Consider the following 16,049-nt stretch of genomic DNA (forward strand, 5'->3'; position numbering starts at 1 on the left):
GCATAGGAACTGACATCTGATGTTACCTTAGTAGCTAATGCAAGAGTGGATTCAAAGGTGCAGTGGAAATCTAGATGACCCACCAATCCTTACAACTCAGAACACTTGAAAGAAAAGGACCGATCTCCCCCCAGACATCCCAAAAATCAGTAATAAACACTAAATTTAAAAAAATTAGTAACAATAAATTATCTGTAAGAGTACGTGTTAATAATGAAACATTTCTGTATCTAATTTACACAAATCTTTCAGAAGTTATCTAAATTGGAAATCAGGGTTTCAAAATAGTATTTATTACAGAAGGCTGGATATTAGAGGTAAATTTAAGCTGAATAAATATACTTTTAAGGAATATTTCCTATGTAAAACAAAAATCTACATTTTCTAGCCTAAACTATAGAAATATATAAAATGAAAATCATTCTCAGTTTTTACTCCATGTTGCTTAATAGCCACAATTATCTTTTCAATATAGTATTTAGGAAAGGTTTTTAACAAAGCTGTTCAAGTGTAATAAGCCCAGAGACTCCTGGGAATGTAATTACCTGGTTTGTTTTGAATCAGACTGTCTGCAGTTAGTCTGGTGTCTTAATAAGGTCTATAAGGATTAGAATCCGTCAACATATGACTTATGAAACTTCTAGTCAAGTTGAAGTACAGACAAAAAAAAAAAAAAAGGCTAAATCATGTGGGAAATTGGGTATCCCTACAGGACTATGGAATATTATTTGCAACCATAGCAAGTATAGGTTTGAAAACCAGGAAATAAAAGCTTCAATCAAGAAAGGTTTTGTCACTGAAGGAAAAAAAAAAAATCCTATACTTCTCAACATGTAAGCTTTCCCCACAGAAGCAGGTCAGTATTTATCTACTATGGCTAACAAAGTGGAAAGAAGGGTTGTTGCAATATTTTGATAAACAACCCAGGTAATTTTAAAACATGATCTTTAACTTTATCTAATTTAGAAAGAAAATAATTATCACAACTTTAGAAAGAAAATAATTATCCAAACTTTTTCCCCAAAGAAATTTGCCATATATATTAAATGACAGTGTTTTTACATCATTTGCAATTGATTTTATTACCTTTTTGGTATTTAACATTATAAATTGCTTATAATCATTGTGGTTTATTTCTAGATGATTTTCTTCTAGTCAAACTCTGCAAATGTTTTTATTAAAAAAATCCAATATGGACATAAGTCCACAAACATAAAATAAATAGAGATTCAAGATAAAGGATAAAGTAAGCAAGTCAAGGAAAGAATATCTATTTTGAGGGAGCAAATAAATCCAAATCTAGGGACAATAGAGCAGAGTTCTTGAATTAACCCCACAATTGATTCAGAGAGGGTTTACTGATAGAATTAATTTATTTCACTGTAAACCATAATAGAGAAATCTACCTCTAAAAAGAAGGCCAAAAAGTGATTTTAAGAAGTCTAGATAAAGCAAGACTGTGGTATAGTTTTAACTGGTACTATATGAACAGCACGGAGTTTAGGGAAAGGTCCTTAATTAGCTGTCACAATTATCAAGTACTGATAGGTGACTCACTTCTGATAAATTCATTTAAAAAACTCCTAACTTGATCTAACGACCTCTCCTCTAGTTCTTACATACTAGTCTTCCCATGTTAATTTCCCTTCTGAGATGAGAATGTGATGGCCGGCTCAGGAGCATCATCGGTTTGGCAGCTATGACTAAAATTGATTGTGATTTATGAAATCCATTTTCTATTACAATCCATTCCCTAGGAGTCTGGGCTCTGCATGACTCCTCCAGAAACTGCATTATTTCTCTTAAGACTCTAGACCATCCCAGTGGGAGACCGGGCCTTGGAACAAAGGTAACCACAGCCTGGTTTAGACTCTGCAGGGATCCAAATGGAAGTGTCTATTTCCAGTAACAGTGCAGGGTCATAATCTCCCCTATAAATGTAAATGGATTCAGAGCCCAATTCCCATTAGAACCAACCAAAGGTATTTCTACTACCATATTAACTTACATAAGTTACACAAAATGTCTGAAAACATGGCAGCCAAGATAAGGATTCTAGGTGTACTTGACTGGCTCAGTCAGTAGAGCATGTGCCTCTTGATCTCAGGGTTGTAAATGTGAGCCCCATGTTGAGTATAAAGATTATATTTTAAAAAATAAATAAATATACATACAGACATACTAAAACCCCAAAATACAAACTGCCTGAACTTAAGTATGGTTCAAGTAGGTGAGCAGAAGGGCTCTTGAAGATCTAACACTCTGAAGTATGAACAACCTTTGTGTTAGTATCTTGTAAGTGGACAGAGAGGGGATATTGTATCATTTTCTCACTGCAACTTAGTTTATATACTATCACACAATCTTAAGGGCTCTTCTTGTTGAATGGGAAAATAATTGGTCTATACTTAGCTTTAACAGTAAAAACGTGAACTTTGGAAAACATGAAATAAAAAGAAAGATCAAGTTCATTATATAAGCAAAGGGTATTCAAATATATAATATTTATTGCGCCATAGGGAGTGTAATAATGAAAAAAGTAATAGCTGAGTTACTATTCATTATTAAATAACAGTTTAGGGAGAAATGTTTTGTAGTTTACCCAAAATTAAAGAATGAATCAAGTACATTTTTAGATTTATTATCTTTAATGAACTATGTTTAATATTTTACAAATCTTCAGATTGTTATAGTTTTCAGCAGTAAATATAGTAACAATGGCAATAAATACAGTGAAATAGGAGATTCCTCTGTTGAAATACAAAAGATAGAAATACTTGGAAACAAGAGGGAAAAATGTCAACTTAAGGTCTGAGATGGAAACTAAAATGGTCAAATTCTTCACGATGCCAATACATGGGTAAATGAATAACTCATTCCCTAGTTCATGAATACGAACTTTGAGCTTCACCTTTCTGGGAAGTTTGGAGGGACATTATTTGACCCACGGATTCCTAAAATTCTTTATGTATTGATATCAGAGGATTCAAACACAGAAAGTGATCTGAAAATGATTGCCAAAGCAAAGAAGTGCTTTTATTCCTCAACATTTGTGACCTTCGTGGTATACTGTGTATTATATAAAAGGGCATAAACCCTAAACAACTGCATAAATGTCATAAAAATTGATTTTTATAAAGTCTCAAGATCATAATATGTATTCAAAAATACATACAACTGTGCTTTAGTAAACGATTCCATCAGTTAATTGAGGGATACTTTTGTTTTTAATATATATCCAAAGTATATACAAAGGATCCACAAATGTTAACAATTTGTGATCAAAATTCTCTAGAGTTACATTTGCAAAAAACCTGTGTTGGTTTTCAATTTAAAAATTTAAGAAAGTTGTGAATATTGTAGGCTTATTATTACTTGGGTTAAGAAAAAGTAGATGGCTTCAGCTTTTTAACAGGAAATTTGTGAACTACTCAAAATGAGAAGTTACACATTTTTGATCATTAGAAAAGGTAAACTGACTGTACTTCCCCACTGAGAACAGAATGTGCAGTGTATTAAAAAAAATAAGGTTTTATTCAGAAACCAAAAAAAAAGGTATTTCTAGAAAAGCCCCTGGGGATATATCTTCTAATTTCCTTTACACAAGAATGAATAAGTGGCATACTTCAACGGTATACCATTCTGTCAACATGTGTACTCCATTACCAAACTAAAAGATGAAATATTTTTATTTAAAGGTAGAGAAAATATAAACTGAAGATATTGAAGTGCAACATCTTACTATATAGTTTCTAACTTCATTCCAACATAATTTACAAATTTAACCTGGATTCAAAAAAAACACACAAAAGAGAAATGTTACTTGCATGCAAAATTGATTGTTCCAACATGAAACACTAGGTCTATATTTTTTAATTAAAACCTGCACATCTGTTTAGTTTGGCTAACAAAGAAAATGCACATTAAAGAAAGATGTCCTCATATCCTTCCAATAAAGCAAGTCTATATCAAAGGCACTTCAGCAGAGCACTAACTCCTTAACCTTTTCCACATCATTTTCATTTATGCCACTTTTAATGCATCTTTCTGTAGACCAACAAGAAACCTCCTCCTCAAAAAACTAAACCTAGGTATTACCCTAAATATTTATCTCTTCTGTGTATTGGGCAAAATATGGCAAACTTTTGCCTAGGTTTTTAAGTTCTTTGGGTTAATACAGAAAGGGGGGCATGTGATCTGACAGATTAGGTGTTCTAGGAAAAACAGAAGTAATTATAGGGGAAAAAAACTGGCTGAAGTCTAGAGGAAAAAAGTAACTGCTTTCTTTCATTGGGTATACATCTATAATTTGACTACAGCTAACATGGCTAATTTTGTTTCTTTCAACTTGTTTATGTGCCTTGGGTCTCTATGTTGCTCCCATGTTAAGTAGATGAGAATTAGAAATAAAGTAATTTAGTTTTATTTTTCCCTCAAGGGAAAGGGGAAGCTCCTTGAGACATTTGCCTTCGTGGAATTTTTAAGAAAATTGGATGACTTGATTTCAATTAACAAACAGCTTTATTTTTAGGACATATGAACGATAATTCAGAGTTGAAGACACTTATAATTAAAAACAGCTGTTGAGTGTGTTCATCCTAAACTCTTTGCTATGATGAAAATAATACGGATATATTACTTCCAAACCTAGAAAAAAAACTGTAAATGCTATCAGTGATTTAGGAAAAGACCACCTGGATATATACCTAAATTCTGGAGGTATTTTTGAGTCTTAGAACTTCTGTTTATCAACATTTCAGAAAAAATGATATATTTATTTCCTTAGTTTCACGTATTTTAATAAGCTAAAAGTTTCTTATGAACACCTATAGATTAATTTTTTAATCAAGTTTAAAAGGCTTAAGTGAATGAATTAAAAAATATTTTAAGCTGAGTTTAGCCTACATGTACCAATGAGTCTTAAACTAAAGATATGGATTATTTTGTTTTTGTTTCGTTTTTCAGATTGGTAAGTGTTCCTTGACAGCTAAGCTCATTTCCCTTTAGAAATAGGGGGAAATTTTTTAAATTAAAATGCAAGTATCAGAGCATTCATTTTCCAGATTTCTAAATAATAAATTAACACCTTATCACTTATTCTGTGAAGTTATATCCAAAAAACAACCAAAAAGCTGGGATTTCCCTCTCTAACCACCAAGTAGCTTCTTGCCCATCTTACAAGAGTAAGATTTATTTTGGGGTGGACATGTACACATGCTGTGGACTGGAAAACAGAAAATATTGTTTGGCCTTTAAATTCTAGAAGAACATCAATTCCGAACATTTATCCTTATTTTCACGGGTAGGCAGAGGAGAACATAATAGTAACATTTCACAAGACTACGGTGCCTGACGAATATAGTTTCATTTCTAAATGTTTCACAGGGGCAGTCATCAAAGCAGAGGCAACATTTTTTGAAAGCAACTTTAGGAGTACACATTTCACTGTTATTCTTAAGAGAGGGCTGAAGCGGCTGACTGAGCAACATTTTCAGATAACTCCCATCTTTACTTTTTGAACTCTTGGATACTTCAAATTCATCACCCAAAAATAAACAAAAAGAATAGGCCAGAAAAAGCATTCCTTGGTATCTTTCTCTTTTGTTAGTGAATTGCCATTTTACTATTTACTCTGCTTGAGACACGTCCAGGGACCATGAGATTGCTCAGTCTCAACCTCTCAAAAAGTTCATACAGCAATTTACACGAAGCAAGAATAAACCACACGAGGGAGCAGAGATGCAACCACCCTGGATGTTAATTTATGGGAAGCAGTGGGCGTTCCTCGCGCTTCTTCCAGATATTAGTCTTGCTATCTTTTTTGGCTAGTGGTGGTCTGCCCCTTTTTTTAGTGGGGGACATATTGGCTTCGAAATCTTCAACAGTGTTTTTTCTTCCTGGAGACTCTTCCGCAGGGTGCTCCATGATCGCCCCACTCCCTCCATCTAGAATGTGCCTTAAAGCTGGGTCCTCAGGGGAGCAGACGGTGGTTCCACTCTCACTGCTGCTCAGGTCTAAATCTTCTAAGTAAAGGATCTTAGGCTGATGCATGCTCTTAATGAAAGTTTTCTCCCTCTCGAGTTTTCTGCTTGAGTGGTGCTCATTCATGTCCACCCCAGAGTCCAAACTCGTGTCATTGCTCTGGGTTCTCTTGCCCTTTTTTAGATCTATGAAGGAATGCCTCACTTGTGCGACTGGTTTTCCATCAAGAGATACAAACCATGCTCTGGGATGGGGGGAAGGCTTTCCTTTGGACAACTCCAGGAGGGTCTGTTCTGAAATTCCTTGAAGCTCTGATGAAAAGGGAGTCATCACAACAGCTTCATTTAGTGTTCCAGGAACAGAAACAGATTCTAGTAAGCTGTTTGAATACCGGCTCCAATCTGAAGTTTGGGATGGCAAGCTCTGTTGACCTTCGAGTGGAATGTTCTCTTCCCTGGCATCTGGGGGTTGTGTGTGAGAATGCACTGGCATTTTGGGCAACGTCTGTGTAAAGTTCTCTCTACTAACTGGTTCCATCAATTGGCCATAGACCAACTGTCCCTTTCTTGGCAAAGTAGCTGACTTGGCAGTATGTAACTGCTCTGGAGTGGAGAAAAGGTCAGATGTTTGAAGGATGGCAATGGGCTGGCTGTAGATGTGCATAAGCTGTTCAGGAATGTGGGAATGTGCAAATACCTCTTCATTGCCTGTGAGATACCTCTTTTCCTCTTGTGCATCACCTAGAGATGAAGATGGATTATTGTTAATATGTTTGGGTTGTTTGGACCCTACACTGGGCTCCAAAGACTGTGTTGGGTTTCTTGAGTAATTATTTGGATTGGCTGATAGAAATGAAACCTCTTCATTGTAGACTTTAAAATTGTCCCGAGTTTTTACCATGGAAACTCTTTCTTCTGCTTCTGCCTTTGATGGTTCCTTTTTCTGAGGGCTATATGAGGAGTTTTTGGCATTAAATAACTGTGACTTGTCCTCAGCTTTTAATGCAACTTTGACTGAACTGATGTGATTTATGTGTGTTGTTGAAGTTGTCTGGTCTCTCTTGAGGACCTCGAGTTTAGTGATATTTCTTTCTCTCTTCTGCGGAGTACCACACTTATCCCTAAAGGAGAAGAGATAGCAAAAAGCGTTCAAAACTTATGACCTGGAAAATTTATTTTTAAAAACCATCCCATGATATGTGTATTATATATGCAATGCTCTTAGATTGTATCCACTTTTATTTTAATCAACATATTTTAAAGGTCACACTGACTTTGTAAATAAACTTTGTCATACCCAGAACACACTGACATAATACTATGCTCAGATAGTTTTGTGTTTATACATATTAATATTCTTCTTACCTGCAATAACAAAGAAGTACAGCAAAAAATCCAATGACAATGACTATTGTTCCTCCTAATATGGCTGTAAGAAACACTGTGTGGTAGGCAGTTATATCCCTTGAGTCTCCATTTATACCTGAACCTAAATGGTTCAATATAAACAAATAAAACAGAGAATATATTATTTTAGATCAAATTTTCAACCATGTCCTATCCTAGGTAAGGCAGATTAAGTGTGCATACACGGCTGTATTTGTTCCATTCCGATGGCAGGCTTCCCTGTGGGTAGAACATATACTCCCTGTGTGTTGGGCTTAATCATTTCTTGTTCTGCTCAATGAAATGTGAGCACCTTAAATGAAGTGGCGTGAAATGGCCCTGCCCTGCCCTCTTGCTAAGATCCTCTAATATCCAAATAGAATATCCGAAAGTGCTGCTATTCCTTCCACCTAGGTTCTGGAATGAGATCAAATGCTGTCAAACGGTAGCAAGATAGGTGTTGGAATAAACCAGGAGAAAATATTTCTGTGCAAAGAGGATTGGGTATAGAATGTTGATAGTGAGGGCTGACTTCTTAGCTATATTCAATTAAAAGCTTTTAAATATAAATTCAAAAAAGAATTTGCCAAGGTAAATAGGTATGAAAGATTTTCTAGAGAGAATCTAAAAATTGGGGCAGTCGAAGGATTCAGAGTTGTAACTTTGAGCCTGGCTTTTAGGATAAGACACCATGCAGAGGCACAAAATACCCACTATCTTCCTTTATGAGAGCACATATATACACTGCTGCTGTAATCAGCTTAACTGCAGGTAAAAGTAGATTAATGCACTAGGATGATTAAGATTCTATACGAGGGACGCCTGGGTGGCTCAGGTGGTTAAGCATCCGACTATGGCTCAGGTCATGATCTCACAGTTCGGGAGTTCGAGTTATGCTTCAGACTCTGTGCTGACAACTCAGAGACTGGAGCCTGCTTTGGATTCTGTGTCTCCTTCTTTCTCTCTCTGCTGTTCACGTTAGTACTCTGTCTCTTACTCAAAAATAAAACATTTAAAAAATTAATGCATACAACATGTCTACTTATCATTATCAACTAGAGTCTGATATGAATTCAGGGTGGAAAAAGTGTTAAGATTGGTGATACAGGCGGTTCTCTGGCAATCTCTACCATGAGAAACAACCAGAAGGAGGCATTCAGCTTCACTAAGGACCCTAGAAAAGCCCGAGGATCACAGTCTTTAGATCCTTTAACTTTTGCATCATCTTATTTGATAAAAATAAAGTAATAATAATGGTAACAGGAAAGGTTTCAGGGAAGTAGTATTGTGGTTATGCATACCAACTTTGGAGCCAGAGTGCCTTAATTAGAATCCTAGTCTATTTCTTTTTCGTTTTCAGAGACACTAAATGTAATTTCTTGGGGAGCCTCGGTGGCTCGGTCGGTTAAACATCCAAGTTCAGCTCAGGTCATGATCTCACAGTTCATGGGTTCAGTGATTCTGTGTTGACAGCTCAGGACCTGGAGCTGCTTCAGATTCTGTGTCTCCCTCTCTCTCTGCGCCTTCCCCGCTCACACCTTATCTCTTTCTCTCAAAGATAAAATAAACATTAAAAACAATTTTTAATGTAATTTTTAAAAATATATACCCCTCTCCCACCCTCACCCACTCCTTTCAGGAGATTCCATGTATAAAGCCTTATATGGGGAGGATGAAGTATAAAAACACTATTTACAAAAGGGAAGAAGGTAGCTGTTGTTCACTTAGCCTTCAGATACCCCCATTACACATGCCCCTTTTGCTCCTTTAGATTCGAGTGTAGAATAAGCCTTTCCTCTAGAGGAGGACTCAAAACCCAACATCACCATTTCTTTATAACATTCTCATTTATTTTCATGACTTTGTGTCTCATTTCAAACTTATCAAATCTCACCTACATGGGTTGTTACAAGGATTGAGAGAGTTAATACTTATTAGGGGTGCCTGTTTAAGTATCTGACTCTTGATTTTGGCTCAGGTCATGACCTCACATTTCCTGGGTTTGAGCCCTGAGTCAGGCTCTGTGCTGACAGCACCGAACCTGCTTGGGATTCTCTCTCTCCATCTCTCTCTGCCCCTACCCCACTTTCACTCTTTCTCAGAACAAATAAACTTAAAAAGAGTTAATACTTAGTCCTCAGCACATGATAAGCACTCAAAGTGTTAGCTGTATGACATCATTGTTATTAAATGAAACTTCGCTGGCACTCCGGTTTTGGCCACACTTCCCTACATATGCGGTACGTAATAATAAAGTGCTTATCCTATCTGATGGACAACCAAGTACAGCACTCACAATATGAAATTTCTTCAAAGAGAAAAGAAATAAAAGTAACAATTCTATCTGTAGATTCTTACTTGGGATCCAGGGTTGCAATGGAGCAACGTATGATTAGAGAAGTTGAATTTCACCCAGTTATAAACGTCTATGAATATATGTTTTCACAATAGAGTAACACTAATACTTTTCATAGCACAGGATTCCAACGGAACTCCCTTTTGGACACATGAGGCGGATACTTTTGGGTTTCCCCCAAATTTTATATGTACGACAACAGCAAAAAGTATCTATCTGTGTGTTTGTATGCCGAAAGAGAGAAAGGCAGAAAATTATATTTTCATTTAAATATACTTGAAAATACATATTTAAAAATAGTCTTAAGTACTTGTTTATTAAACTCTACTCAGCTGCCTACTTGCCTATAGCAATCACTCGATTTTAATTTCTTACACTTATTTTCCAAGGAATTCTAGAATTCTATTTAAAATGTATTGAAAAACCAGATCTAGTATGTTATTGGCCAAACTTTAAGAAAAGTAGCTCCAGCACCTAGACCATCAGAGGATCAATGCTGATTTTGCAATATGTGATTTTACTCACAATCTAAAATTTTAGGGGACATCAGGGATCATCATATCCAACTCCTGCAATTTAGAAATAAGAAAACTAATGCTCAGATTGGTATGTATGTATTCAAATGCAGCCAGATAATTATTGGCAAAGCCAGAGCTACAATCAAGCTATCTACATTTCTAGTATAGTATTCCTCTGCGATAGGCTCACAGAATAGAATTTTCAAAACCCTCACTAGAAGGTATTTAATTCAAAATAAACAGGAATCCCTCATTTCTATTTTCATACTCTGATTGACACAAAATCTTCTCTGACCTATAAGCTAAAACAAAACTCCCACCTACTTTGGAAAATTTGTCTTTTGTAGTTCATAGTCATCTTCTATAAATTGATTTCAGGTATATATATTTTTTTAATATTTTTATTTATTTCTAGGAGAGAGAGAGAGAGACCGCGTGAGCAGGGGAGGGTCAGAGAGAGAGGGAGACACAGACTCTGAAATAGGCTCCAGGCTCTGAGCTGGCAGTCAGCACAGAGCCTGACACGGGGCTCGAACCCACAAACCACGAGATCATGACCTAAGCGAAAGTCGGACGCTTAACCGACTAAGCCACCCAAGTGCCCCGATTTCAGGTATATTATTAATGGAAGGTATACTTCTCTATAAAACTCAAGTGTTCCCTGGGTTATTTTTATTGGAAATGAAATAACTGGGATTTAGTTGAGTTGAAGTATTAAATATTAATGGTTCTTTTTCATCAATATTTCATTCTAGTTGCAAATCTAGAATGAAATAAGGCCAGACAGCTGGCAAGACTGCAGGATACTTTGCATCATGAAGAACATACATGACCACTCTCTGGTTTCTGAATAAATAATCTCATAAGTACTAAGTTCAAACAAAACAGAACATTCCCCTTGATCATAATGGTTAAATGGCTCATATTTCTTCCACTGGAATATTAAATGTTGGCTTCATTGGGTGAAAAAAAATTCTTGTTACCCTGCATGGTTTAAAATTCAAAGCTTGTCAATATAAAATGATAAAAATTAAACTACTGAAAAAGACATTTTCAGAAAGAACAGAAAGCCTTCAAATTATTAATAGGCCACCATAACAAAGTCAGGTGATAGAATGCTGCAGAGAAATGTATGTAAAATGTCATCCACATCCTGGCTCAAGGTGTGCCCTGGGACTGTGCCTGACTAGCATGAAATAGCCAGGTTGCAGCTGCCTCTCAGCTGGGAGCCAAAACATTCAACAAACCGAAAGAATTCTCTGACACATGATTTAAAGATGTAGGAATGACATATGCATTCAACCTTCACACTCCTCCAAAGCTTCACTAAAATGACCCTCATGGTTTTGCTTGGTTTTGTTTTTATAAACAAACCCACAGGTTAAAGGAGAATGACCTAAGAGACCAGAGCAAGAAGATGCTGGTAACAGGCAAAGCCAAGAAGCAATTCAACTGATACCAGTGAGCACCCAAAAGGCCCAGAAAATGATCACAAGCCTGTGGTGCAACCAGACTACACTACCACAAGTTAGACGGCTTTAAGAAGATTTAATGGATAAAACACACAATGTTTGAGTGTTTTGAGAGATTTATACGACTCAAGATGCATGTACAGGATTTCTTTACTTTAGTATATGTGCTGCTGAAGCGAGCACAGGATTTCTTTAAATCATATAGATAATCTGATAGCATGTCAAATCTAGGAAAAATAAATATTCATTTGACCTAGAACATGAATAGATCATTCCTAGTGTACAAGTCTTAGTTTCTGTCCACCTTCAGTTCCTATCTCAGGCCAACCTTCATTTGGGGTTTCACATGTCTTATACTGGGAAAAATCTGGGGACACTATTTTCAACAGCCCTCACCCCAGGGGTGTGCTCATGACCCAAGTCTGGGCAAACCAAATTCTTTATGCCTAGAATGAAGGAACAGTGTGAGGAAAAGAGAACAAAGGGTTGGAGTCAGCTGTACACGGAGCAGCAATTCTGCAGACAGTCAAATAGGCCTGCTAACTGGGTCCCCTAGGGTGCCTGTCTTTTAGAATCTAGTTCTTCAGCCTTCCCTGGGATCCTATGAACTCCCTGTACCCTAATACATTTTATGTAATTATCTAAGATCTGTTCCTGTTGCCTGCAACCCAATGCTCTAACTGATTTGGGTAAAATTTATTCATGAAAAGTAAACACTTGAACAAACTTCATACTTCACAGATTCATCAGACATCATGCTATAAACCCTTAGAGTTCCTAGAACTTAATCATTTCTCATACACATGAAAAGAAATTTTAAATAATGCTGAGATCAAGGGACTTAGAAGCTTTCTGCAACATCATACAGTCTGTAAATGGCAATGTTTAGAATAAAATCAAGATCTAGTGACATCAATTCCAGTTTGACTATGTGGATTTTTTCAAATTCCCTGTTTCATTTTTACAGTACCTCTAGTTCCTGGAAGTGAAGCCGCTATCCAGTAGCCCAAATGTGGCGCATCATAGGTCCACACGAAGTGATTGTTATATTCCTTGACGGTTCCCTGGCCATGATTTACCCACGCACCTAAAAAGGCAAGTAAAAAAATCCCAATTAGTGTATAGATCTTTAAGACTGATAGGAGTTTGCTGATAGTCATGTAGAGACTGCTTTGCAGAGCTCTTTCAAAAATTATGAAAACTCTGGCAATATATTATCATAAGATAATATATACTATATCAAAATATAGTGCATATTGTAATAATACAATAGAATGATTTGAATGATTGTTGTGACTAAAGGAAATCATTATAAATAAAGAATAAACACATATTTAGGGAAGTCATGACTTTCCAAATAATGTTTAAATTGTACAAATTGAGATAGGTTTTAAAGATGTGAGTAGTGAAATTCAAATTTATCAATAGGTAGTTATTTGTCACCTGTTCGGGATTCTGACTAAACACTTGTAATATGTGTTTCATGGCCTCATTATTTTTTTTTTTATTAAATACTGTTTTGGTCTATTACTATTGGCATAACTCTTTTAGAACCAAATTTTTAGGAATGTTTTAAAAATACTATCTAACAAAACGCCATCCATAGAAAAATTCAGTAAAACCCAGATCTTTTATAAAGTTCAGCTTAACAAAGCTTTTTATAAATTCAGTGTATATTTGTGCTTGGTTCATTAATTCACTGTAATGATATATCTACAACATGTAAAACAGTGTTTTTAATAAGATAGACAAATTTGAAATGACAGAAACGGATCAACTCATTGTTTTTTAAATAGTCAATTACAATATACTATATTTGGTTTTAGTCCCCAGTCCTTGCACAGAGCTTTGGAAATCCTTGGAGTTACTATCCTCTAGCATTTCTTAACAAGCCACTTTCAACCACACCAGGGTTTATGCTAATGAGTTGATTTTTGGAAAGTGCCCTGTGGCTGGTTGCAGGCAAACAACCGAGTGATTAGAGGGTTGTCATTTTCAGCTCCACCCTAACATCCCTGCAGAAAGGGGAGATGGGCTGAAGATTAAGTTCAATCACCAATGGTCAATGACAATCATGCCTACCATAATAAAGCCTCCATAAAAATACCTCAACTACAGGGTTCAAAGAGCAGAGTAGGTGAACACATGGAGGTGGAAGGAGGGGGATGCACCCAGAGGGCAGGATATTCTTCCATGATAAATTGATAATCTAGTAAGTAAAAGTAAAAGTTTTCCTGGAGCTGTTCTAGCAACTATCAAGGTTGAGGAGAGGGTCATGGGAACCCCCAATTTATAGCCAGTTGGTCAGAAGCATAGATGACAAACTGGACTTGTAACTGGCCTCTGAGGTGGGGGTTAGGGAACACTCTTGGGGGACTGTGCCCATAACCTGTGGGATCTGATGCTAATTCTAGGTAGGTAGTGTCTGAATTGAATTTTAGGATACCCAGGTGGTGGAGAACTGCTTGGTATGAGAAAAACACCCCACATTTGGTGACCAGAACTGCAGTACTGAGTATTGAACTGCATTGAGAGACTTTTTTTCCCTCTTACAACTACCACTTTTACTTACATAGTTGCCACTGTTTCTTCAAAACACGTATATATTATTAAGTTCTGTAGTGAACATATGTTTGGATTTTTTTTTTGGGGGGGGGCGCCTACCTATCCTTCCAATTGAGTGAAATCTCATTCTAAATCTCCATTGAAGGTTAACTGCTCCCTTTTCTCAGTTCACATGATTAGTTTGGGGCTCCAGCACAGAATCTTAAGCCTAAATCTGTACATTCTATTTGCAGACCACAAAGGCTGGTTTGGAGATGGGCACCAAAACTCTATAATTGCAGTGAATCCAAGAACTTGTGCAATTGCTACTGGCCAAAGAATCTTTTTTCCATTGGACTTCAACCTGGGTTACAAGTCAGAAAACCTACACTCTCTTCTTGACACTCTGAAGGTAAATCTTCCAGAAAGGTATTAACACAGAGGTAACACATGAGAGAAACCAAGTCCTGTGAAACTGTCTAGGCTCTGTATCTTGATTCACCCAAAACAACTGTGGATCATAACCCTGCCTTTTTTTTCCTTTTTAGTAATTTAAAGACACTCCTCTTATTTACATGGAAACACAAGAACAAAACCAAGGGAAGCAGAGGAGGAAAAAGTACTTCTACTTAGGAGGCTACACTTAGGACCAAAATTGGTACCTGATTTTTTTTTTTTTTGGAAAATAATCACTCTGTATCTTAACAACACAATGTTATTTATTTTCATGAAGTTAATATACATTTCTCAATTGTCTTAACCAACCCTTTTAGACAGAAGTTCATATTGACTATCAAAACAGAAACCTGTAGGAGTAGAAATAATTTTTTAAAAAGTAGAAATAAATTTTCTATTAAAGACCTTGGTAGATATAACAGGCAAGGGAGGGGTGCCTGGGTGGCTCAGTCAGTAGAGCACATGACTTGATCTCAGGATTGTGAGTTCAAGCCCTATGTTGGGCATAGTGCTTACTTTTAAAAAAAGGAATAAATAATACTATTGTGAGTAAATAATACTATTCTTTAAATGTAATATATTAGCATCATTTCCCCCACAGTTGTATTATATTAATCAAAGTGGGACCAATTCTAGTCATTGATAAGGCACTTAAAATTGTAATATTACTATTTCGTGCTCTACTAAAGATAGATCATTCAAACATAAATGATATATTTTAATGTTTTAAATAAGACACATTAAATTTTAATTATTCTCTATTCAATGTATGAACATTTGCCAATTATACCTCAATAAAGCTAAAAAAACGTTTAATAGTAATATGGAAACCTATTGTTAAAATCAAACATTCAATCATCCAAAAGGAAAATATTCAGACTATTTTCACCTAGCTCACATACCTATGTTCATATCAAATGTCCAGGCAGGTATCTGATCCCCTGCACTTACATCACTTGTATGTAGAAGGGGAAGAGAAACTTGAATAGAGCCATCCACCTTTAATTCTTTTCCCCCAGAATATATTTTCACACATATTGCAGCAAGGGGAGTCAATTCATTACTTTCAAAACCTAAAAAATAAGAGAGTTTATTTAAAACCATATGCAAAATATAGGTTGTAGTTACACATTGATAACAAAGTAATATGGGCCTAAAATATCTAATTCCTTTATTTTACCTAGGGTTCTCCACTTTAATGAGGATCCAGTATCTGTTTGATATTAAAGAATTTTAAAATATATCATAAATGTAGGTTATACTCCTATAACTTGACAAATCAACATGAGACTAGAGATATAATTCTTTCAGAGTCATGTGACTTAAGGTCACCGGA

General features: G+C 36.0%; 1 protein-coding gene across 1 annotated transcript in view; it reads right to left on the bottom strand.

Moving 5' to 3' along the window:
- Positions 1–2,627: 2,627 nt before the first annotated feature.
- FAM171B (family with sequence similarity 171 member B) overlaps positions 2,628–16,049 on the bottom strand; it is a 65,435-nt gene continuing 52,013 nt past the window's right edge. Inside the window, exons 5-8 of the mRNA XM_039246555.1 lie at positions 15,616–15,786; positions 12,684–12,800; positions 7,347–7,470; positions 2,628–7,102 (exon numbers count right to left, since the gene is read on the bottom strand). Of these exons, the coding sequence (XP_039102486.1) occupies positions 5,758–7,102; positions 7,347–7,470; positions 12,684–12,800; positions 15,616–15,786 (1,757 nt within the window). The 3' untranslated portion in view covers positions 2,628–5,757. The remainder of the gene's footprint in view (positions 7,103–7,346; positions 7,471–12,683; positions 12,801–15,615; positions 15,787–16,049) is intronic.

This window comes from Hyaena hyaena, unplaced genomic scaffold (genome assembly GCF_003009895.1).
Source record: "Hyaena hyaena isolate Hyena2069 unplaced genomic scaffold, ASM300989v1 scaffold_283, whole genome shotgun sequence".
Lineage (NCBI taxonomy): Eukaryota > Metazoa > Chordata > Mammalia > Carnivora > Hyaenidae > Hyaena > Hyaena hyaena.